The 23,934-nt window shown below is 50.6% G+C and overlaps 2 protein-coding genes and 4 non-coding genes across 9 annotated transcripts; 1 reads left to right on the top strand and 5 right to left on the bottom strand.

Moving 5' to 3' along the window:
* Positions 1 to 6,482: 6,482 nt before the first annotated feature.
* Trnap-ugg (transfer RNA proline (anticodon UGG)) lies at positions 6,483 to 6,554 on the bottom strand. The gene has a single exon. It is a non-coding gene; the product is annotated as a tRNA-Pro (tRNA).
* An 829-nt stretch (positions 6,555 to 7,383) lies between these two features.
* On the top strand, positions 7,384 to 7,456 carry Trnak-cuu (transfer RNA lysine (anticodon CUU)). Its single transcript has one exon. It is a non-coding gene; the product is annotated as a tRNA-Lys (tRNA).
* Positions 7,457 to 8,677: 1,221 nt separating this feature from the next.
* On the bottom strand, positions 8,678 to 8,750 carry Trnar-ccu (transfer RNA arginine (anticodon CCU)). The gene has a single exon. It is a non-coding gene; the product is annotated as a tRNA-Arg (tRNA).
* Positions 8,751 to 10,122: 1,372 nt separating this feature from the next.
* On the bottom strand, positions 10,123 to 10,195 carry Trnar-ccg (transfer RNA arginine (anticodon CCG)). Its single transcript has one exon. It is a non-coding gene; the product is annotated as a tRNA-Arg (tRNA).
* A 489-nt stretch (positions 10,196 to 10,684) lies between these two features.
* On the bottom strand, positions 10,685 to 15,010 carry LOC127694882 (putative caspase-16). The gene is made up of 8 exons (XM_052196634.1): positions 14,883 to 15,010; positions 13,915 to 14,025; positions 13,613 to 13,780; positions 13,128 to 13,350; positions 12,772 to 12,888; positions 12,364 to 12,420; positions 11,801 to 11,904; positions 10,685 to 11,005 (listed from the first exon to the last, which is right to left on the bottom strand). Exons 4-8 carry the CDS (start codon positions 13,267 to 13,269, stop codon positions 10,898 to 10,900), a joined length of 528 nt encoding a protein of 175 aa, XP_052052594.1. The 5' UTR covers positions 13,270 to 13,350; positions 13,613 to 13,780; positions 13,915 to 14,025; positions 14,883 to 15,010; the 3' UTR covers positions 10,685 to 10,897.
* On the bottom strand, positions 14,911 to 23,913 carry Znf213 (zinc finger protein 213). 4 transcript variants are annotated; one of them, XM_052196631.1, is made up of 8 exons: positions 23,442 to 23,913; positions 21,203 to 21,717; positions 20,296 to 20,413; positions 20,017 to 20,087; positions 19,766 to 19,931; positions 18,161 to 18,797; positions 15,364 to 15,504; positions 14,911 to 14,971 (listed from the first exon to the last, which is right to left on the bottom strand). In XM_052196631.1, the coding sequence occupies exons 2-8, from the start codon at positions 21,599 to 21,601 to the stop codon at positions 14,956 to 14,958; spliced, it is 1,548 nt and encodes a 515-aa protein (XP_052052591.1). In that variant the 5' UTR covers positions 21,602 to 21,717; positions 23,442 to 23,913; the 3' UTR covers positions 14,911 to 14,955. The 4 variants fall into 4 exon arrangements, with proteins under 4 accessions (XP_052052591.1, XP_052052592.1, XP_052052590.1 ...); XM_052196632.1 differs by lacking the exon at positions 14,911 to 14,971 and adding an exon at positions 15,086 to 15,277 and having other exon boundaries at positions 20,017 to 20,066; XM_052196630.1 differs by lacking the exon at positions 14,911 to 14,971 and adding an exon at positions 15,087 to 15,277.
* Between the last annotated feature and the right edge of the window lie 21 nt (positions 23,914 to 23,934).

Genomic DNA, 23,934 nt, shown 5'->3' with positions numbered 1-23,934 from the left:
CCCCAAGTGGAAGTCTTATTCCCAATAGTTTCTTATATTGGCACAGTTTTCTCTCTTATGTTGGGGTCTAACCCAGGGGCAACTTCTAAAGGCAAATACCATAAAAGCTTATATACAGGTGCAGGAAGTGTTGGCAGATCGTTGGTTTGGGTCCAAGCTTATTGTGGGTAACTATACAAAACAGTTCTACTGACTTCTCTCCTGACTGGTTTCCAAGGGCACAGAACATAATAGAATACATAGTCAACATAAGCATGAGAAAGTTTCCTTTTTGTTGTTGTTTTTCGAAACAGGGGTTCTCTGTGTCCTCAAACTCAGAAATCCGCCTGCCTCTGCCTCCCAAGTGCTGGGATTAAAGGGGTGCACCGCCACTGTGTGGCTTAGGTCACCTTTTCTTACAACAGAAGCAACATAGTAACAGTACAAAATGGAAGGCTTAGATAGGTAACAGTTACCTAGGCCCCAACAAACAACAACAAAACAGCATCTGGACTAGGTTAAATAATTTTCCCCAAAAATACATGTATAGGTTGGGTATGGTGGTACATGCCTTTAATCACAGCATTCAAGAAGCAAAGGAAGGTGGCTCTCTAGGAGTTAGAGAACCAGGGCTACACAGTGAAACAAACAACAAAAATTCATGTTTACCTAGGACCTCAGAGAACAGGAGTCTTTGCAGATAAAATCAATAAAGTTGAGATGGGGGAACAAGTCCTAATCCAGTGACTGAAATAGACAAGAAAACAGTAGGAAGAGACTGCTGGGAAGGCAGAGGTATGTGTCTGTAACCAAAGAGCAATTCAGAGTGCAGGCAGCTATCAGAGTCTGGGAGAGACAAGGAAGGGTCCTCCTGGAGCCTTGAGAGGAAGCAGCCCTTGCAAATACCTCAAGGAAAGACTGCTGGCTACAGAGTGGCAAGAATAACTTTCTACTGTTTTAAGCCACTCAGCTTCTGGCAATTTGTAACAGCAGCTGTAGGAACCTAATCAGTACACAGTAACAGGTTTTGGAGTTTTGTTGCAAAAGTTGTAATGGTTTATGGGGTCTAAGTATTATCAGACAAATGAGTGATCCCTTAACCTTAATCTTGGAGCACAGTTAAAATCACTATTAGTGTTTGGGTTTTTTGTTGTTTTTGAGATGGATTATTTTGTTTGCTTGTTTGTTAGGTTGATTAGTTTGGTTTTTCAAGACACAATTTCTATGTGTAGTCCTGGCTTTCCTAGAACTGCATCTGTGGATCATGCTGACCAATGGCTGGGGAGGAGGGAGTTAGGCTTGGTGTAGGTTTCCTGGGCTAGAGACCAGGAGGAAGGAGCTGGGGAGAGAGGAAAGTCACCGCGGAAGGAAGGCTAAGAACGTGCAGGGGAGGAGAGCCGCCAGGGAAGAAGACCGGCAGGAGGGAGAAGCCGGGCCGCCACGTGAAGGAACCAAGAGAGCTCGGCCCAGAGGGCTGCGCGAGTGGGTCAAGAGCCGCCAAGATGGAAGATGGGCATTAGTAAGTAGTAACTCAGAGTTATCAGTAGGAGGTGGATTCTAACAGCATGGAGGGTAGGCAGTGGCCCAGCTACTGTGCTGCTGAAGGCACGTTAAAACCTAAGGCTGTGTGTGTGTGTTTCATCCGGGAACATAAATGGTCTAAGGCAGGAAGGAACCCCGCACCAAGATTATTAAAATATTCTTACTACGGTACACATTTCAGCTGATACAAAGGCCACCAAAAGCAGAGACCTTAAGAGCTTATCCTCACCTCACCCAAAAATTCCAAGTCCAGCAAAAGGACCCCAGTCAAGTGATTCGGAACCGCTAGGACAAGGAACAGAACTGGGTTGCCAGGCTCTTTTGCTGCTTTTTTTCTTTCTCTGCTTCCCAAGTACTGGAATTATAGGTGTGCACTGCCACTCCCAGCTACAATTATAGGTGTGACCAGCCACACCCTGCCATATCCTTCCTACCATTCTCCAGCATGGACTGGGATTCACTGGGGAAGAGAGCTGGGCATCTGCTCCGGAACCCTGAGGGGGCACCCAGGTCTCCTGGACGGGAGGACCTCGGGCTTGGCATTTCCCAGGCAATGTAGATTGTCTGGGTGATCGCCACGTCTGACCCCAAGCATCACAACCACTTGTGAACTTCAGATTCACCACCAGAGAAATCATAACAACAGCTGCAACATGCTACTTACTTAAGAACCAGACAGCCAACATTTTTGCCTTCCCAAGGTCTCTGGCCTGAGGCTGTGGTGGCAGGAAAGGACCCACAAGTTCCTCTCTGGTGCTGACCTCAGTTCAAGCATATAAAGACACTGGAACACCGACTGAGGGAGACCCAGTGGACTCCTCGACCCAGAGGTGAACAACGCTGGATCTTGCACCAACAGCAGCGAAGACACCAAACAACTCTAGCAGTTTCTTCACTCCAAGGCTGAGACCTCTGCACATGGGAACCTCCTGACTGCCCCTGAGCCACAGACACATTGTCCTGACTCAATAACTGAACACAGAGGTGGTTAGAAAAAAAATGTGGAGTGGCTGTTGGTCTATATAATTCTGCTCTGGGTGTGGCAGAGTGATAGGATTCAAGGCTCTGTACAAGATTTTATCTTTTACTTCCAATGTGGAGAATTGATACCGCATCCCAGAATGCAGCTGAGTCTTGTGTGATACAGGCTGGCACAGACCCTTCCCCTAGGCTGATACAGGCGTGTGTGACAGACCCTTAGACTGCCTTCCACTAGTGACTGAGTTTGATTTAGATGTACCTGTTGCAGACTATTTGATCACATTGAGAAGCTGAGATGGTGAACTAGGAAAACCTGTTTCTTTTGGTGGTGTGGCTCAGCCCTAACCCACACCTTTAACCCATCTTCTCCTCTCTTTTTCTGGTCTCTGCCTCAGACCCCAAGCCCAGGAACCAAAACCCTGCCTCTCTTCTGCCCAGCTATAGGCTGTAGGCATCTTTATTTAACCAATAGTTTTACATTAAAAAGCAAGGTTACATAGCATAACTTGGTGTGTGTGAAGATTTCCTCATCACTGGGGACAATCAGATCTAGGGGGGCCAGTAGTTAACACCCAGCTGACCTGCCTACTCCACCAATGTCCCAGAAGGAATACAACAACAGACCAAGCCTCAACAGTCACAGGTTCTTTTTATTCTAATCTTATTAATTGATATCAACTCTGAGATCACACATTACATTTCTCAGTGTGTGTGCACATGTGCACTTACAGAGGCTTCGGAGTTCAGAAAGGCTGTCCTGAAGTCAGAGATAGAGAGCTAATGGCTTCGAACATGACCCAGATATATTAACCAGGCAAGAGTCTGAGGTAAGCCAGATATGTAGATCCTAATGAACTCCAGTCCATGTTGTTCGGACAGACCTCAGGTGCATGTGCAGCTGACCAGCTGTTTGAAAAGGCTTTGAAGCGAAACGAATGAAGCGTGGAGCAGAAAGTGCACTGAGGCCTTGTCTGGGGACACAGGTCCTTTGCTGTGCCAATTTCCCTGGATACAAGTCCTAATAGGTGGCAGAGTAGGATGACTAGGAGTGTCTAGACACTGACGTGTCTGCCACACCCTAGGATGTTCCTTCTTTGTAGTCTAAAACAAAGGTTCCATCAGGAATGAATGATGTGATTAAATGCATCTATTAGGATCATTATCTGCTGGTAGACATAAGTTGTTGGCCGGCCTCCTTGTGCTGGCAGACAGCTGTTGTTTTCTTGTGTAAACAAGATATGGAGTCATTCTTTCTTAACATTTTATGTTCAAAATGGAGTAACTGGATGAAAGCTGTTGCTTTATAAAATAGAGTCACTCAAGGCTAAACATAGCCTGAACACTGATATTCCATACAACACATAATCACCCAGACAGCCAAATAACAGTTACCTAAGCCTTGACATTTCATCTAGGCCTTAATATTTTACCTAGCACTTAACAAAAACTTTCATTCTTCTTCTTCTTCTTCTTCGTCTTCTTCTTCTTCTTCTTCTTTTAGTTTTTTTTTTTTTTCAAGACAGGGTTTCTCTGTATAATCCTGGCTGTCCTGAAACTCTCTTTGTAGACCAATGTGGCCTATGAACTCACAGAGATCCACCTGCCTCTGCCTCCCCAGTGCTGGGATTAAAGGCAGGCACCACCGCCCTTCGCTTAGAACCTTTGATGGACTCAGTCAGTGTGGTTGTCAATAGCTAGCTCCTGTGGATGGTTCCAACTGAGAGCGGAGAACTCCTGATCCCTAGGCCCATCCAAAAGCTGCAGCCTCAGTTCTCCCAACAAGAGCTATACAACCTCGTGGGAGACTCACTCCGTTCCTGTTGCTCCTGGCTACCTGGGGCCTGATGCCTGTGCACAAGTGCAGAGGGATGCAAAAGTGGCCCGAGAGCAAGCAACACCTGCAGTGACGTTCACCTACACACAAGCAAAAAAATCAAAAAAAAAAAAAAAAAAAAAAACCAGCCCAGCCCAGCTGACTAGAAACATAGTAACATTCAAAATTTGTAGCTGTTTGCTCTGCTAACACAGAAAACAGCCCAGCCCGGCTGACTAGAAACATAATAACATTCGAAATTTGTAGCTCTTGCTCCACCAGCACAATGAGACTCAAGATCTTGGAGTCCTGGAGGAACCCCACCGTGGGTGCCTGACCTCTGAGCAGTTGCTGGTATTTGGTATACACTATCTATTGAGATGGGAATCAGACACCGAGGGCAGGGAGGTGGCGGCTTCTGTGGGTGTTGCAGCTGTGCACAGCCAGCTCAGCAAAGCTCCCTGGACAGAGTCCTCTGACTCACCCTCTCCCTATTCCTTTAGTTTTAGAGACATAGTAAGGGGCTGCTAGCAGAAAGTCTACCTACAGTTAGTTATAAAGACAACTTTATAAGTTTTTTTATAACTATAATTCCAAGCGAAGGCTTGCATTTCCCAAGCCTCTATCATCATTGCAAACCTCATCTATAATACCAAAAGACATCTGTCAGTTTCTAAGCAAGACCTTTATTCTAAACCAGATAGCCTGGGTCACTCTTAAAAAGAGAGGTCATCAGGGGTTTGAACCCAGGACCTCTCACTCTCTAAACAATAACTACACCCCTAGGCTAATGAGGCTATAACATAGATGTTTTTGAAATGCCAGGTAACTTCACCCTGTACTAGTGCAACTCCCTTTCCTTTTCATGAATTTCCCCCTCTTCTATCATCTGTCAGGGAAGATTCAATTCTGTCCCTAAAGTGAAAGTCAGAGGAGCCATGACTCTAAGGTTGAAAGGTCACTGCTGTAGATCCTGTTCTTTCTCCGCCCCAGCGAAGCAAACTGCTGTCTCGGGGAAGCATCCAGCAAGATCTTCTGTCATTTGGTTAAAGGGCAGGGTTTGGAGTCCCAAGCCCACCCTGGGGCCTTGCAGGCTCCCAGATCTGCCCCTGGAACCCAGATATACTCTCTCTGGGGTCAACCTAGTGGGAATAAGAACATAATAGCAGCTGTAGGGAGGAGGTTAGGTCAGGGCCCGAAGACAGAACACAACAAGTGAACTCACCTGTAACTGGGGAAACAATGGCCTCGCTTAAATAGGAGCCTTCAAAATGTTCTGGCCTCAGACCAGGCAGAAGGCACCCGGTAAGAAGCCTGATTATGCCTGAACCCCGCCAGGCCTCAGGAGGGCATAGGAACTGCAGAACTGTCCGTGTTTAGGGGATCACACGTCGAAAAAGGGAAAGGAGTCCCGGCGCCCAGGACCCTGGATTAAGAAGAGAAACTTGGGTAGTTTTAAAATCAAGATGCACTAGCGCAGCACACTGGCGTCCTGAGCTGTGCTAGGAGCTCCCGGCCGGTGTTCAGCCCGCCTTAAGAGGCGGTGGTCTCTAGGGGCCTGAACGATTGCTAAGGACTCAAATGAGACTTCATTCTGATGTTTTGCTATTTGGGCCTGGCTAACACTGTCCCTCCCAGGTTAGCTAGTTTCTAGAGTCTCTGGAGCGAGTGCTTCAAACATAACCCGCCATGAAGAGCCCACATCCACACCATAACCACATCTTTTCTCCAGATCTCACCAGAGTGGGATATCAGATGACTAAGGACAGTTCGAATGCACTCGGGTGTCCTGAAATCATGAAAACTAGCCAAACACACGCCTGTTAACGCTCTTCATCTCTTCCTTCCGTGAAAATCACACTGCAGGTAGGTTCTTGTTCAGAAGGCAAATGCAGTTGCAGTCACGTGGGATGCCACGGTCACTCGGGACCCCACACTCCCTTCTCCGTGAGCAACACATTATATTTTCTGATGGCCTTGCCATACCTGAATAATCAGATAATAAAATCTACTAAAATTCTGGTGTGCAAAAACAGAACCGGAGCCCTAGAGCCCAGCATTATCGTGGTGGCTCCACCAGCTGTTTCACGACACCCATTTGGCCGGAAAGTGAACTTCGCGTCGGACCAGACACTGAGGGGAAGGGGAAAAAAAAGCACTAAAAGTTGGGCTCGTCCGGGATTTGAACCCGGGACCTCTCGCACCCAAAGCGAGAATCATACCCCTAGACCAACGAGCCACTGTAGCAAGCTTTCTTAGTAGTGATCTTTGGGTATCTCTAGCTGAACGATATATCGGATAGGATTTGTTTTCTTGGTTCTCTCCAGAAGGATTCCACGAGTTCATTATTCTGTGAGTTCCAGGAAGCGAAGGGAGGAGGTTTGGCGCCGTGGAGACCTGCCTGGAGAGAAAGTTCCGAAACGCTCAAGACAGGTCAGACCGGTCCCCAAGCCCTACGGCCCAGCGTTCGATAAGAATTTCCAGGGACTATCGTCCTTCGGGAAAGGGAAGCCTGCGAGCTTGTGTGGACGGCGGCTCAGAAATTTTGTCCCAAGTAGATCCCAAGTCTAGGACCTCGAGAATGAGAGCTTTCCGACCCGCCGGTCCCCGCCAGCTCAGTCGTCCGGGGAGAGCCACAGAACTGGCAGATCCTGTACCTTGGCCAAGCCCACTCGGGCCTGGACTCTGCCTAGAAGACGCGCGCAGCTCAGAGACCCAGAGAGAAGCCACAACTCCGGGCTGGTTCTTGCGAAGCCCGCGGCTTAGCGTTCGGCAAGTGATCCAGTATCCTGCGGCGACTCTGAAAACGCATGCTCGCCCAGGATTAGGTTCTGGAACCGATCAGGCCCTAAACGGGGGACCCACTGACATCCTCACAGACCACTACCTTGCCCCCAAACCTGTGGCTCCTGGGAACGGAAGGGGCCACACAAGCCCTAGCCATGCAGTTGATAGGAACCTGCAGGAGCAAACCTACCGTCTTCGCTCGAGGACAAGTCGAGTCTGTTCTAGAACCCGGAAGTATATAGAACACTAAGAGGTCTATAGGGAAAAGGCTCACCACCGCCGCCCGGCTAGCTCAGTCGGTAGAGCATGAGACTCTTAATCTCAGGGTCGTGGGTTCGAGCCCCACGTTGGGCGGGTAATTTTGCCCAAAAGAAGTGGTCAGAAGTCTGGAGATTGGAAAGGATTAAGAAAAAAATTGGCAGAGGTCTGACAAAAAAAAAAAAAAAGTCAGAATTCTAGGTTCTAGGGAGAAAGATCCCTTACTTTTTAAGACTATCTCTATATATTTAATTTTTGGAAAAAATTGGCAGAAGTCTGACAAAAAAAAAGTGAGAATTCTAGGGAGAAAGATCTCTTATTTTCTTAAGACTATCTCTATATATTTAATTTTTATACATTTAATCTGACACTTCATAAATATATCGAATTTAAATAAAAATTCCAGGAACAATAGGAAGAACATTCAGGACCCTGTCTATGGACTGAGTCTCTAGAAAACCAGGGGTCAAACCCCAAAGACCTCCACACAATCATTATGTAGCCATAAGGCTCTTGCTAAGACAGACAAACGAAGAAAATATAATTTCATCCTACATGTTGAAGAATCACAGTGTAAGATGAACCAGCAGCCTCAGGGAGGTCTTCCTGTGAAAGACAACATTAATTAGGAAGGGTCCCCAACACATAACGCATCAGAAATTTTACAATATATCAAGGCTTGTATTTTGGGAAATACATACATTCTATGTATTTTTCTATTATCTATTTCAAATATGTATTCAAGCTAAGAAAATAGTATTCAGTGCCTTTGAATCTGCCACTGAGCCATGCCCCAGAGCCCCAAACTATAATTTAAAAACTTACCAGTTGCTTTGGAAGTTAGTCTCTAAATAATTGGGTTTATAAAAATAAGGACTTTTTGAAAATACATATAACCTAACCTGGAGTCAAGGTGTATACATCTGCAATCCTTAGTGTTCAGAAAGAAAATGCAGAAGGATTTTAAGTTCGAGCCCAGGCTGGCCTACACATCAAGACGCCCATATTTTTTTTAACAACAAAATTGTACATCTACGTTCTGAACAACTATTATAATTGAGTTTGAGTAATAATTGGTGGTTCATAAAAAAAATCGTTCAAATAAAATCATACGGTATTTTGTAAAGTGAAAGCATATTTATTTGAAAACATTAACTTGAAATGGTAAGTTGAAATTTGAAAACAAAACAAAATTTTGAAAGCAAAGCATACTTGAATTCATATTTAAAAAAAAAACAAAAAAACAAAAAACCACGTCTACTGTTTAGGGACGGTTTCTCCTCGATTCTCACTTTCTAGCCTAAAAGGCAGCCTCACTACCCCGGGTGGGACTCGAACCCACAATCCCTGGCTTAGGAGGCCAATGCCTTATCCATTAGGCCACCGGGGCTGACGAGAAGGCGGTGCTACGGATCTTCCACCAGTCTGTGTCTTTGGGTCGTTTCTACGTCCATCAACTGTGCCGCCGAGAACGTACTTGTAAGGAGGCGACTGAAACACACACCACACTGCTTTTATTTCATTCATTGGTCTCCAGAACAGCTATGCATCTTTCTACGGTGCAAGATGTCAAGATTCCAATACTGAATGAGCCCTTTGAACCCGGATGACCAGAATAGAAAACGTGTTTGTGATGCCGGATGCAGGACACAGGAGCCGGTACGATAATGTGTGTGCTTTACAGAGCCGGTTCCCTGTCCAGTCTTCTCCTACCGTCTCTTCAACCAAATGATACTTGGTAGGGGCAGGTCTTCATACTTTTTCTTTATAGAGTATACAACTGGCTTATATATTTTACTTGATAGCCACCCCCCTCAAAAAATTTTAAATTAAATTAAAAAACAACAACAACAACAAAAAAAACAATTAAACAGCCCAGTCGGAAGAACCTGAGATAGATTCTTGGCTTAAGGCTTGTGGGTTCCGGCCCAGTTGCATTATCCTTGTGTCCTTTTGGTTCTCCTTTATCTCGTGTGTGTGTGTGTGTGTGTGTGTGTGTGTGTGTGTGTGTGTGTAACTGATCTAATATATTTGCAAGCCTTATTAAGACACTGTAACATTAAAGAGAAAATTACTCTGCACAAGGCTGTGTCACGTGAGCTGGCTCCCCGCCCTCCCCCTCTGTGGTTCTCTTAGGAGTTGTAGGGATGAAACTTAGGCCGAATCCCTTAGGTAGAGATTTTTTCCAGGTGAACTGTCAACTCAGTCTGGGACATATTCTTGCTATTTAAAATTTTATATTAACCCTGGACCTATAAGGAGACACCTTTGTTGTTGTTGAGACAGGATCTCATGTAGCCCAGATTGGCTTTTAATTCCCCGCCTCTGCCTCCTAAATACCGGCATTACAGGTGTGCCTGGACACACGCTCATCGTAAGAAATCTAATTTCCTTTCTGTTTCACGGATTTTAGAGCTGTGAACATACAAATCAAATGTACTGCTTTAGTTATTTTCAAGTGTTCAGTTCAGGGACATTAATAGCATTCACCATATTCTATAAGTATCAATCGGATAGTCTACTGAGTTTTTGTTTTTGGTTTGGTTTGAATCAAGTGTCCTAGATGTTCCCTTGGGACATCTCCCATTGAGCACCTATTCGGTTTCTTTCCTCAGCGCTAATTCAAGCTGCTCCGTAGGCTATCTTGAGATAACATCACCTACTATATACACACATGCTGACCCGTAGGGTGAAGAGTTTGAAAAGCAAACTTGAGAATGAGAAATTTTAAAGTAGGTTTTTTAAAAAACAAATACAAGCAGCGACCACGAAGGGACTCGAACCCCCAATCTTCTGATCCGGAATCAGACGCCTTATCCATTAGGCCACGCGGCCCTACACTAGCCTGACCCTTAGCTCTCTCCATAAGGCTTATTCAAGCGCCTACTGCGCATGCTTAAACTAAAGAAAAACCCTGTGCATTGAGCTAATCAATTTAATGACAACTACATAGGAGCCTCCACAAGTTTGAATCGATATGAGCCCTCCTGGGCAGTCAGCCGCGGAAGCCCTTCCGGATCCTAGAGGCTCGCCTTTCGGATCGCCTCCATTTGCTGGCCCTCAACTCAGGATCAGGGACAACCCCGTGCACTTGCGCTATCACGTCACTATCCAGTCTCAAGACCCGTGCTGCCTCGTCTCTCCCGCAACTCCGTGGCCCCAGCGCCATGTGGAGAGAACTCCCGCATCAGCGACTCGGCGAGGCGAGAGTTATGGTTCCGGAGCAGATCCTTCCCTCCCTTCTTTCTCCCTACGTCTCTTCCGGCATATCCAGGTCTGCCCTGTTAGGTTCCGTAGTCCCCGATACAAGGCACAGACCCCAATTCAACCTCTGGTTCCCGGAAGTACCGTCGTTCCCCTATCTACCGCCAAGCACTTTCCCACTATCTCCGTATTTCAGAAAGAGGATGCTTTTCCAGGAGCACACCAATCGTGAACACATATTTATTGGCGCTATCTGAGCTGCCACGCCCAAACTGCTGCATCGATGACAGGGTGTGAAGAGGGGAGGTAGGGGACGTGAGGAGGTTGTTAGTCCTATAAACAGAGCCGGCGCCTGAGCGAGCTGCGGATCTCCAGGCAGGCTTTGCGCAGCGCGTCACTGTCTGGCCCCAGGGCGTCCAGCTCACACACCCGCCTGTTGACCTGAGGAGCGACACTCGGCTAGGCCCGAGGGGCTCAGTCCATCACACTCCGCAGTCCTCGTCTGCTTTCTGAAATGGTCTGTGTGTCCTAGGCTGGTCTCAAACTCTGGGATCCCGCCACTACAAGCAGAACCCTCAGTGACCGACTCTGTGTCTGTTGTTCTGTATTTCAAGGGCCAACTAGCCATCTTTGAGCCTCATACTAACCCAGCAGTTTAACATGAGCTCCTTGCTCTCACCCGCCCCCCCCAAAAAATCCTCCACCCAAAGGGAAAGGCTCCCCACCCCATATACATAATCATATAATCGGCCAAACCAGCCTTGCCCACCCGGACCTCAACAAAAGAAGAGGACCTCCCTGTTAGCCTGAAAACCTGTACAAATGAACTGACCCTACTCTGTAAGAAGCCAGCGGCACCTCCCTTCCTGCGCCCCCTGCTGGCTGCTTCTACTTCCAGCACATCCCCTGCCTCAGTCCCCGGCCCCCGCAACGCCCCCACCACCACCACCACCACCATCGCTTCTGGTGTCCTCCTCTCTGGAACTTTAGTGTATGTAATAATTGCTGCTGCTGGGTTTGTCTGACCAATGTGTCCTGTGTTTGAGCATCTCATGATGTGAGGGCAAGAGAGTCCTCCTAAAAATAAAGGTGTTTGGGGGTGGGGGTAGAGGTGTGGGGGAGGGGGAGAGGGAGAGGGAGAGGGAGAGCCCGCCTTCTCCTTGCCTTCTCCTTTCCCTGGGTTAAATCCCACCAACCCAGCCCCTCTTTCTCCTCTCCTGTCCCCATTCCTCACACCTCAGTCAGCAACTCAAGGAGATCTCGTCCAGGGTTGGCTCTGATGACCTCCACCAGTGTCTGGACAAAGTCTGAGCCCTTTTCATCCCGATAAGCCACACAGCCTGGGTGAGGGGACGGGGCCAGAGTCAGCCTTAGGTGCTGGGCTCTGCATCCCAGCCCTTGGCCTATTGTGGGTGGAAGGAGCGAGGAGCGGAAGCAGAGAGCATTCTGGGTATCTGGCTTCAGACCAGCACAGGGTCAGGGACTTCTTGCATCAGGAAGAAGTTGCTCATATTTGTAGAGTGGATATTTGGGTTTAATCAATGTACAACAAATATTTACTGTGGATTTGCGAGGTATCAAACAGTGGGCAGGCGCCTGAAGCAAGCAGGACTGTCCTGTCCTAGAAGAACTTACACTAGGGAGCATTTGTCAGGAGCTTGTCATTGTAACTACGACTATAAAGACTAACCTGTGGGAGCAAAGTGACTTAACTGGAGCTGGACTCTTGCTGATAGTAAAGCTATCACTCCAGGTCATGGGGCAGGAAACTAGGCCCACGATAACCGTGGGCTTCTTACCCTCGGCAGCTGCGTAGACAGTAAGGATGTCTGCTTGACCTGAGCTGACAAGGCTGCCTGCAAAAAGAGTCAGCTCCCATTAGCAGCTCCCAGGGTTTCCACCTGCCCCAGGGTCTGGTCAGTTCTGGTTCACGGGCAGCCCTAGACAGTGGAAAGAGCGTAGGGATGGAAAACCACATGGCTTACAGCATTCAGGCTGCATAAACTCAGAGAAGCTAGGTCCTCTTGCTAACTCCAAATTGTCAGACTCGGTTAGGAGCAGAAGCCTCAGTTCCTCACAGCCTAGGGAGACATTTCCTCCCTGAATCTTTGGCCGCACACCTCAAGCTGACAGGCCTAGAAGTATGCTGGGCGTGACTCCCACCACCAGTGTGCCAAACCCAGACTCCAGAAGAAAAGCAGACCCACCTGGGGCATCAGCATGGATCTGGAGAACATCTGCCTGAGTCGGGATAGCTGGGGGTGCTCTCAGCCAACGGCAGTACCATGGGAGAGCTCTTGGCCCCACACCAGAATCCCTGTTCCCTGGAGAAGGATGGGGCATATAGTTTTCCTCAGTAGACCCTCGGGATATCTCCGTGTGAGGCAGGCTCGCGGGGCTGGCAACATTCATACAGGTTCAAGTGTGTGGGCTTGACTCCAGGGGAGGCTGGAGGGGGGCAGGGAATGGCCAGCATCCAGGCTTCTTGGAGGGCCTGAGTGAGAAATGTGGGGGGCAAAAAAATGCCAGGGTAGAGGCTTGGGCTGGAGGTGGGGTCCCTTACCCCCACGGCAGGCCTGGAGTAGGAAGATCTTGGGGTGGCCATGCAGTGCCCGGCAGCAGCTCAGCTCCTGCACCAGCACTTCTGGCTGTACTTCTTCACCATCAGCCCCCAGCAGCTGCCCCTGTGGCCCCCCATGGGCCATCAGGGCCACCAGGGCACAGCTCACAGGGCCCTTGTGAGTATCCAGCTTTTCCCGAAACTGAGCCAGTTCCTTCCGGAAGGCCTGGGGTGGGAAGGTCAAGGTCTGAACCAGCCCCTGGCTGCCCTTCATGGGGCTGGGGGCACTCCTTCAGTCTCTGTCTTGGAGATCAGGCTTCCCAAGGCAAGGAAGTGACAGTCCCATGCATACAGCAGGAAGTCAGAGGCTAGAATTACAGATGTGCTTCCTGCCAGTGAAGTGGGGGAAACCCAGGAAAGAGAACTCCAGGATCCTAGGTCAGGGTACCTTTCCTTCCAAGCACCAGCAGTTTTGGGCTTCTCCTAACCTGAGCTGAAGGGTTTGTCCTCAGGGTGACCTCGAAACCCAAGGCCTGGCAAAGGTCACTCAATGCTGTCACATCATGCTGTGCTCCTAGCCGATCTTGAATCACAGCCAGTAGGAGGGCAGCCCTGGTCCCAGACAGGTCATACTGTGTGCTTGGTCCAGGGTCTGACTATACAAAGGGTTAGGGACACACAGTAAGCCAAGGGGACCCCCAGTTGCTCCTCTCCCCCATTTGTGTCTCCCTCAGCCTCCACCTAACCTGCAGCTGCAGACACAGGACTGGATTCCCTCTCTGCCCCTCACCTCCGGCCTCCAGGACTCCTCATCTCCCAAACACAGAGTCCCCCGCAGGGAGGTCCTAAAGACTGGACAGTAGGTGATCCCAGCAGGCCTTTCAGCCACTCTGCAAAAGAGCTAGGACAGCAGGGCCCAAGGACCTCAGAGAACTGTTCTGTTGGGGATCAGAGGGAGGATTACAACCCAAACAGAGAGGTCAGGATCTTGGCTCCAGAGGTCACATTTCAGAGAGAAAGTAGAGGTCAGGGTGGACTTGAGCAAGACCTAGGCTCTGGCTCATCCTCAAGTTCATCACCTCACTCTAGGGATTAATGCACACAGAGGCAAGACCCTCCCTCCCTGGAGAGGGACAGGTATGTGGAAGAAGGCTCCCAAGGCGCCATTACCCGGGGAGATACTAGGCTGAGGGAGCCATGGAACAGAATAGGGGCCCACAACCCCCATGTCTGGATCACTCAGACACTACCCAGCAAGATGTTCAGACCTCAGGACCAAATCCAGGCCTATCTCAGCCACCAGGGTCTTTCAATAGAACAGGACAGCAGTCACTGCCTGTATGAGTATGGAAGGACAAGACTGGACATTTCAGTGTAGATACCAGGAGCCAAGCCAGCAGGGGGCAGTGGGGGGGGGAGTATGTGACACTGAGAGGGGGGCATGTGACACTGAAGGACACTCTGGAGCAGGGGGAGCATGTGATACTGAGGGGTCACTCTGGACAGTCATGGGGTGGAAAGGACGATTGCAGTCTGGGTGGTCCCATGTAGTTATGAAGGCATGTCCTGCAACCCGTGTGTGCGTGTGTGTGTGCGTGTGTGTGTGTGTGTGTGTTTGCAGAACAGATGCAACTGAGTGAATTGTGGGGGCGGGGGGTTGCAGAACAGATGCAACCAAGTCTGAATTAGTTTAATCGTAACTATCTCTAGGGAGCAAGGGAGACATAGACCCCGCCTTCGCTTCTTTGGGTCCCCCACCTCTGTCAGTAGCTGCAGCAGTGACCAGTGAGGATGTTGACTGCAGATTTTCCCCAGGCGCAGAAGGAAAGCTTCAGGCTCCCAGGCAGCTGGAGGAGAAGCACCCCACAGCTGTGTAGACAGAAGCTCCAAGCTTTCCTGTTCACACAACCCCCCCCCCACCTCACCCCCAAACTGGGGTCACTGTCCCTCCACTCACTCTGGAGGCCACCAGAGAGGAACAGGAAGATTTTGGGGCAACCCTGCAGGGCCCCACAGTGACTCAGCTCCTTAACCAGCAGCTGTGGCTGCCTTAGCTGCCCGCTGGGGGCCATTAGGACCATGAGGGCACATCCCACAGCACCCCTCCGGGCATCCAGCTGCTCCCGGAACAAACTCAGCTCCTTAGGGAAGCTCTAGGAGAAAGAGGCAAAGTGTGGGGAGGCCCCAGGTAAATGTGAGTGTTTGGCTAAGGGCTGAAGGTTACGGGGTGAAAGCTCACCTGAACTGGAACCTCCCTCTTCTCACAGTTTTCAAAGCCCAGAGTCTGGAACACACCATCCACGGCAGCGACGGCTGTGGCAGACACCCCAGGGCTGCAGAGTGCCAAGGCTGCCCTTGAACCCTGCACACTGTATTTTCCCTGGGGAAGGAAAACCAGAGCTGGGCTAGGCTGGGGCCCAGCTGGGGGCTGAGAACAGGCTGGGCCAGGTAGAGCATCTCACTACCTTTCTCCCCAAGCTGTCCCAGGCATCCACCAGCTGTGCGGCTGCCTGTAGGGTCCCAGACACCAGGAAGGCCATGAGAACCAGGTGGGGCTTCCTCCAGGCTCAGAGCTTACTTCCTGGCTCTGCCTCCCAGGACCTTGGGGCCCAACCCTTGCCCTCTTCCACCCTCGCTGCTGCCTATGAACCCTGCTTATGATCCCACATGAACTCTGCCCTTCCTGAACCCTGGGCTCTGCTCCCCCAGCCCAGCTCCCTTTTCTGGTTCTGGCTGACAACTTCACGGCTGGCATTCGCATGTTCCCCCCCCGCCCCCGCCCCAGCCATGGGCCTGAGCCCAAATTCTATTCTTAGCCCTTGGCCCATGCTCCTATCTGATCTTGTTACACCTGAGTGTCTCCCTCAGGAGGGAGCTGCTAGCACAAAAAGGCCTCCCACTGTCCCCAGTGTGTCCTCTCACACTGTCTGTCCCCAGTGTGTCCCCTCACACTGTCCCCAGTGTGTCCCCTCACACTGTCCCCAGTGTGTCCCCTCACACTGTCCCCAGTGTGTCCCCTCACACTGTCTGTCCCCAGTGTGTCCCCTCACACTGTCCCCAGTGTGTCCCCTCACACTGTCCCCAGTGTGTCCCCTCACACTGTCTCCAGTGTGTCCCCTCACACTGTCTGTCCCCAGTGTGTCCCCTCACACTGTCCCCAGTGTGTCCCCTCACACTGTCCCCAGTGTGTCCCGTCACACTGTCCCCAGTGTGTCCCCTCACACTGTCTGTCCCCAGTGTGTCCCCTCACACTGTCCCCAGTGTGTCCCCTCACACTGTCTCCAGTGTGTCCCCTCACACTGTCTGTCCCCAGTGTGTCCCCTCACACTGTCCCCAGTGTGTCCCTTCACACTGTCCCCAGTGTGTCCCCTCACACTGTTTTTTTCACCCTCTCCTCCTTCATGCGGCTGTGTACAAAGCCCATGCAGACAACAGTTTCTTCCTGTGGAAAACAGGGATAGTTGAGACCACAAGATGGATGTTCTAACCTGGGGGGCTGGCCAAGAGAGAAACCTGGGACAAAGGCTGACACAAATGGATCATAAGGACGGGAACATCTGTCTCTATCGATCCCCAGGTGATACCCAAAAGAACCAAAAGGATCAGCAAGAGTCAAAGAAGGGGTGACTGGTCCTGACCAGGTACTGCCAGCTCAGTGGAGGCCCCAACTTGTACTGAGACGGGCAGGAGACATGTTGAGGTTTGCTGGGAATAGCAGCTGCCCTTGGGACAGCTTCGAGCACACACTGGGCCAGTGTGAGTTCTGCACCCCAGGAGCGGCAGCACGCCCTCAATCCTCCTTTAGCCTCTTGCTCATCTCACCACCAAGGATGGAGGACCTGGCCAGGACTCCAAGTCAGGTTTGGCTCCCCACTTCCAGACTGTGACCACATGGACCGACACAGGAGGGGGAGAGTCATGGGTTGCAGGTCCAGGATGTGGCTCACCATGGTGACCACTTACATACACCATGAGCCATCAACATGGCCAAACCAAAAGGTCGGAGATAGCTACCACGCCCCTAACTCAGAAAAGCCAGCTAAAGAATCATAGCCTAGAGGAAATTTCCATGTTTATTCAAACTCTTCTGAAGCCACGGGGCTGAGCCCTTTTGGAGGGGCCATGGTCTGTCCATGTTAATGTGAATCTGCACACAATGCAGATAAAAAACATGGAAATACAGTGCTTGAGGAGTCAGATACAAAGTGCTGATGGAGTGCTAGTGTTAAGTACAACAAAAGCCACTGTCTGGAGGACCGCGTGTTCTCCAGTCAGCCTGCTGCTACAGCCACCCCTCCACTGACCTCAGGCCTGCAGTGTATCTCGGGGCTCAGAGCAGGACAAGTAAGTGGCTTCCTGGGGTCAAGGCATGGCAGAGTGGTCAAGGTTGGCAGTATGAGGGGTGTGGAGGAACAGTGAAGGCCAAGAAGCCGCCCTGAGGGAACCCAGGACCTAAATCCCCATTGGCGTGGGCCATGGTCCTTCCCAAGGCCAGAACGCAGCAGCCCCTCTCCCTCCCTCTCCCCCCCCCATGGAAGCCAGTCTCCACTGTAAGGCACAAGTAGACTGGCCAGGCTGGTGGGTGCACATAAGAAAGAAGGAAACAAAGAGCCTCCGCCCAAGCAAGGCTGGAGGGCTTGGAAAACCCTAGGCCCTGCCTGAGCCCTCAGCCCACTTGATCCTCAACTGGCTTGGGAGGCAGAGGCAGGTGGATTTCTGAGTTCAAGGCCAGCCTGGTCTAGAGTGAGTTCCAGGACAGCCAGGGCTACACAGAGAAACCCTGTCTCAAAAAAACAAAAACAAAAACAAAAAACAAATGCAAAAGAAACCCAGAGCAGGACAGGGAGAGACACGGTGGCAGGATCCTGGGAACAGGCAGGCCTGTTCAGAGTAAAGGGAGCCTTGCGTCCCTCTGACAGGCTGGCAGTGGTCACAGGTGAGTGGAGAATTCCCCAAGGGGGAAGAAGAGATTCTGTGAGAGTCACAGGAAGTGTCCCGCTGGGGGCCGGGGTGCTTAGGTCCCACCATCAGCTCACCCTACAGGTTGGGCCATCTTTGCGTGCAGGCTCTGGTGCGCAATGAGGTGTGCACGCTGCTTGAAGCTCTTGTCACACTCCCCACAGCCGAATGGCCGCTCGCCCGTGTGCACACGCCTGTGGTCTAGCAGGTAGGAGCGCAGCGAGAAGCTCTTGCCGCACTGGCTGCAGCTGAAGGGCTTCTCCCCTGTGTGGATGCGCTGGTGGTCAGCCAAGTAGGCGCTTCGGCTGAAGCTCTTGCCACATTCAGAACAGGAGAAGGGCTTCTCGCCAGTGTGCACGCCCTGGTGGCGCACCAGGTCAGAAGAGCTGCGGAAGCTCTTGTCGCATTCGGGGCACTTGTGTGGCTTCTCTCCCGTGTGCGTGCGCTGGTGCCGGGCTAAGTCTGAACCCCAGCGGAAGCGCTTCCCACACTGCGCGCAGCTGTGGGGCTTCTCGGTCACTAAGTTCCGAAGCTGGCGCTTGCGCGTGGGCGGCCGCCCCCGCCGCGCTACCAGCTGGTCCAGGGCTGTCCTCGTTGGGTTCTCACCCTCCCAGACCTCGGCCTCCGCCTCCTCAGGATTCCAGGACATAGGTACTTCTGTCTGTCCCAGCAATGTCTCCTCTGCAGGGGGCTTTTGGCTTTTGGGTCTCAAACCTACAAAGAGGGCGGAGAAGCCTCTTTTTAGTCCCCCCATTCTGGTTCGGAAAGAGATCTGAAGAAATGTGACTTTGGGAAATCTCCCTGGCATTGAGGCTCAGGCTGCTGTGGCTCACAGCAAGCCTAGGTCTTCACATTTACAAAATGACGGGATGATAGGTGAGCAAGATGGCCTCCGTTGGTAACGCCACCCAATGACCAAGCCTGAGCCCACTGCAACCTCCACCTCCATGGACGAACCGAACCTAGAGAGCCGTCCTCTGACCTCCACACATATCCTTCTCTGCACTGCACACCAAAGAAAAATAGTAAAATGCAATTTTATTTCAAAAGTGCTTTTAATGGGAAGATGATAAAAGGCACAAAGGAGCGGTTCTGAGGGAGCCAATCCTCCTGCAGGGCAGGTGCCTTACAAAGGCCTGTGCTCCGCCCTGTGGCAGTGCCCCACTCCCAGTCCACTGGGCACAGTCGCCTTAACTTTGTAAACAGAAGGCATCAGAATGAGTAGCTACTGTGGTCCCTCGACCTTACGTCCATCTCTACAGATGACACACAGTAGCCTCGGCAGGGAGGAAGCCCAAGCACTCAGAGTGCCGCCAGTTAAGTAAGCTGATTTTACCAGGGCATGCTGGGAAAGAGCCTGACCTTGGGGGGCACCACACAGTGGGGTGCAGCAAGGGCTCTCGGTTTTAGCATTTCTGTGGCTGACAATCTATCCATCTCACTGAATCCCAGATTTTATCTGGGGGGGCCAATGTGCCAGACTGAGATTTGTCTGAGAAAATGCCTGAACAAGCCCCCAGCATGGGGCCCAGAGCACCAGTCACCTGGTCACACAACTCAGAGACAAAACTTGTCCATCAGAGGAGGCAGCTGGGGAGACTCAGGAAAGGCTAGCTTTAGAAGCTGACCACGGAAGGGCAGGAAGCAAAGCAGGATTCCCGAGGAGCCAACGCTCTGCTTACCGAGGGCAGCCTGCCGGGAGTTCTCTCTCTTGATGTCCCAGAAGAGGTCCCTCTGGGCAGGGTCCAGGGAGCTCCATTCTTCTCGGGAAAGATAGAAAGGGATGTCTCCCAATGCCACAGGTTTTTGGAATGGGGAGATATGAGCCAGCTCAGGTCTCCCAGGCAGCTGTGTGTGAGTGGGGACAGGAAGGGTCAAATTATATAGTCAGCAGTACCAAGCCCTCTGAGAGAATGAAGGACTGCTAACTCACATCAACCGCAGAGGCAAAGCAGACATCCAACATCTCTCCTGTGCGTCGCTCTGTAAGAACAGGGAGCTGGGCTGAAGGGAAAGAAGAGAGCTTCATACAGGCTGAAGTCAAGGGTGGAGACAGATGGCTTCATCTACACTCACAGGTGCTCACTCGTCAGATGCATGCACGCATGTACTTGTGTGACCAAGCTTCTGGTGCCTGTCACTCTCAGGGCAATTCTAGAGAAGGAATCGAGCCCCTGTGTGGCCACACTGCTGACTGAAGAGTCTAACTCACCATGGCTGTGCTGCTCTTGGGGTGCACGTAGCTGCTTCTGCACCCCTGCCTCCTGGGGAGACCCTGTGGCTTGGAGTCCCTGGACTGCTGCCTTAGGCTCCTCCTCTGAGACCTTACCCTGTGCAGAACCATAACATGCCCATTAGCACAGAGACCAGCCTGGAGGTCAGTATGACACAACCTAACCCTGGGAGGGAGCTAGGAGACACAGCCCTTAGGAGGCTGAGGGCTGGGTAGAGGTAGGGATCAAACGGAGGCCCAGAAAAGTCCAGAAAAGAATGAGATACCAGGCAGTGTTTTGTACCCAAGGACACGTCATGATCAAGAGACAAAAACCAGTCCCTAAAAGGCCAGAATTATAGCCACTTAGCAAGGGAGAAATGGGGCAGGGGTGGTCCTCCTGCCAAGGGCAGAATCCCTCATCCTAGCTGCATTAGTACACCATCTCCAGATCTCCCAGTGTCTAGAACGCAAGACAGCAGGGCACCCTTAGACAACTCTGCTTCTTTATACCCCTCTGTAGATTATACCCTGTAGATTAACCACAGCAAGCCGTGAATAGTTGCGTGGAGCTAAAACCTTTCTGGACTCACTTGGGAGGCAGAGGCAGGTGGATCTCTGTGAGTTCTAGACCAGCCTGGTCTACAGAGCAATTCCAGGACAGCCAGGGGTTACACAGAGAAAACCTGTCTCAAAACAAACAAACAACAAAACCTACATTTCTGGACCATAACCATTTAAAATCCAATAAAGTCATGAGAAACAGAGTCTATTTACTTAAGACCACATGGGAATGCTGTCTACACTTCTCTGGACTTCCCTGCCCTCTGGGCCCTGTGGAGACTCATCTCCATGATGACTCTCTCTGGTCTTCAGGCTGCAAACATGGAAGGGACCCCTCTCTCACCTGTGGCCAGGCTCTCAATGACTGCTTCTGTATGTCCTCCACCAAAGCAACAGCTTCCTCACCGCTCCCAAGGTGCTGTCTCTGCACCTGAGCTTGCATCTCCCCTGGCAGCACAGCCAGGAACTGCTCCAGGACCAGCAGCTCCAGGATCTGCTCCTTGCTGTGCAGCTCGGGCCGCAGCCAGCGGCAACAGAGCTCCCACAGCTGGCTGAAGGCTTCGTGTGGTCCATCTGCATCTCTGTAGCAGAACTGCCGGAACCGCTGGCGGCAGGCTTCCAAATCCCTGCTGTCCACTGGCTGGGCAGGCTTCTGTTCCCAGGAGCAGTCTTCCACCTTCACAATCATAAGTCCTTCCTCCTCCCCAGGAGCAGGCTCTTCGAGCTCCTGGAGGGATGCCATGTCCCTGGCCTAAGGCTCAGGGTTGATCAGCCTTAGCTTGAGGCTCCAGAGCTGAGACTTTCAGTCTCCCAGAGGGATTCTCTGTGACAGCTGGGTTGGCATCAGAACACACTTGCCTATGGAAATAGTAAAAGAACAGTATTTGAGGGGGATCGGAATACACTAGTCTGGAGGAAAGCTGGGGGACTCCGGCACCTACTCTGTGCCTCTGAAGCCTCTTTATGCTTTACTGCAATTGAGTGTTCTTTGTAACTGTGTACTGGTGATACAGACCCACAGTCCTTCATCACCACATCTGACATCCCAAATCTGGGATTTTCGTGGCCCGTTTGACAGGAAAACCTAGGTTTGGAAGCAGTACTGCATCTGTTAATATGAGCTTATTTTGACTTTCATGTATAACTTTCCAAGCTTAACAGCAAAAATAAGCATGCCCGTGCAGTCTGTAAAGATCCCTTGAGCTAGCTGCACATGTACCCCGTTGTTAGAGTGCTTGCCTAGCTTAATGATCCCCCCACTACCTTGAACTGGGTGAGATGGTACAGATTTGGAATCCCAGCACTCAGATGATCAAAGAAGGATTGGAGATTCAGGGTCACCTTTGACTACACGGAAAGTCTGAAGCTGGCAGGCTACAGAGGGTAAGAGCATTTATTGTTGTTACAGAGGAACCAGGTTTGGTTTGTAGCACCCACATGGTGGCTCACAGCTATCTGTAACTCTGGTTCTAGGGGGCCCAGCCCCATCTTCTGAACGGTTCTACAGACGGTACACCTACATCTATGCAGGTAAAATACTCACACACATAGGATAGAATAACTAATTCTAAAGAAAATCACTGAGCTATTTTAGTTTTGTTGTTCAAGACAAGGTTTCTCTGTGCAGCAAGGAACTCACTCGTAGACCAGGCTGGCTCCAAACTCAGAGACACTCTTGCCTCTGCCTCCCAAGTTCTGGAAGGCACGTGCCACCACCTGAGCTAGTCTTAAGGTATGTTTTTAAATAAATATACTTCAATTGTAAAATTGCACTGGGCATAGCAGTATATGTGTAGTGGTGCATGTCTAATGCAAGAACTGTAGGGACCAAGCCAGGAGTGGCCAAAGTTAGAAATCAGTCTGGGCTATAGAGCAAAACTGTCTTTAAAAAAAAAATTATAATTATTGTGTTTAATTATGAATGTAGTCTTAAGTCCCTCTACTGATGGGTTATTTTTCTCAAATTTGAAAACACAAATGTATGGGGCTGGAGAGATGATGGCTCAGTGGTTAAGAGTATGTCTTTGCCTGATTCAATTTCCAGCATCCACATGGAGGCTCACAACCATTTATAATCCCAGTTCCGGGGTATCTGGCAGCCTCTATTGGCCCTTCTTGAACACTACATATATGTGGTACTCTTACATACATGAAAGCAACCACTCAAGACACATAAAATCTTTGTTTAAAAAAAAAAAAGCTTACAAATTCCAGAAACACCTTACTCCCAGTACGTGACGGATGGTGTCTTACGGACACCACCCAACACTATTTATTCACAACTATATATGAATGTGTGGCATATATTTGCATTTTATGTTGTTACTGCTTCACATACTCTCATAAGTGTGATTTGAATTTTTCTCTTTTATTTCAACAGTCTAATTAGCATGAACATCATACATTAAAACGGGAGGGAAGTGTTAATATATCAATGTTTCTTTTTGATTCACTGACAATCTGATACATGACGGTGTCATATTTTTTCCTGTGCTTTTACTGAAAATTGGCATCTTCAGAATCTACAACCCTTGATGTGTGTTTTTACATAAATGAGATACGATGAGCAAACCATTTTTCACCTAGCAACGTTTCTTCGTAAATGAACCTATAAGCTTCCGCGGCAGGGGGATACTTCGGTTTCTCGACCAACCCGAGTGGTGCGGTGCATGCGGGCGGTTTCCAATTCTTCTCCACTACCACAAGCACTTCATTTACGCTTCTCTTCACGAGCCTTCTGCCTCATCCTCCAGTGACCGCGGAGGTGTCCTCAGGGAGGGCCCGGACTCACCAGGGTCGCTCGGCAGGACGTGGGAAACGGGGACGGGCCCCAGAAGCCCGGAGAGGGTGGCGGGCTCGGCGGTGCTGCCGGGAGACCGGGAGAGCCAGGAGCCGCGGGCGGCCGGCGCTGCTCCGAGGAGCGCGTCCTCTCCGGCCAGCGCCTCGAGCGCCGAATCGGCAGGAGCCCTGCAGCGCGAAACGCCGGTCCCGCCCCCAGGCCACACCGCCCAGAGCCGCGCAGGTGCCCAGGGCTTCCCCAGAAGCCCCCGGTGCCGGAAGTTCGCGCGGGCGTCT

Source organism: Apodemus sylvaticus, chromosome 10 (assembly GCF_947179515.1).
Source record: "Apodemus sylvaticus chromosome 10, mApoSyl1.1, whole genome shotgun sequence".
NCBI lineage: Eukaryota > Metazoa > Chordata > Mammalia > Rodentia > Muridae > Apodemus > Apodemus sylvaticus.
This window is presented reverse-complemented; position numbering and strand designations above follow the sequence as displayed.

Bases quoted from the DNA above. Each gene is read 5' to 3' on its own strand.
- LOC127694882 (XM_052196634.1), bottom strand. From the start codon at position 13,269: ATGGCCCATGGGGGGCCACAGGGGCAGCTGCTGGGGGCTGATGGTGAA. The intron at 12,889-13,127 runs GTAAGGGACCCC...ATCCTTCTCCAG, and splicing joins ACTCCAGGCCTGCCGTGGGG to GGAACAGGGATTCTGGTGTG. The intron at 11,006-11,800 runs GTGTGAGGAATG...GTCGCTCCTCAG, and splicing joins TCCTTGAGTTGCTGACTGAG to GTCAACAGGCGGGTGTGTGA.
- Znf213 (XM_052196630.1), bottom strand. From the start codon at position 21,601: ATGGCATCCCTCCAGGAGCTCGAAGAGCCTGCTCCTGGGGAGGAGGAA. The intron at 19,932-20,016 runs GTGAGTTAGCAG...ACTCACACACAG, and splicing joins GCTTTGCCTCTGCGGTTGAT to CTGCCTGGGAGACCTGAGCT. The intron at 18,798-19,765 runs GTAAGCAGAGCG...CCCTCTTTGTAG, and splicing joins CTCCCGGCAGGCTGCCCTCG to GTTTGAGACCCAAAAGCCAA.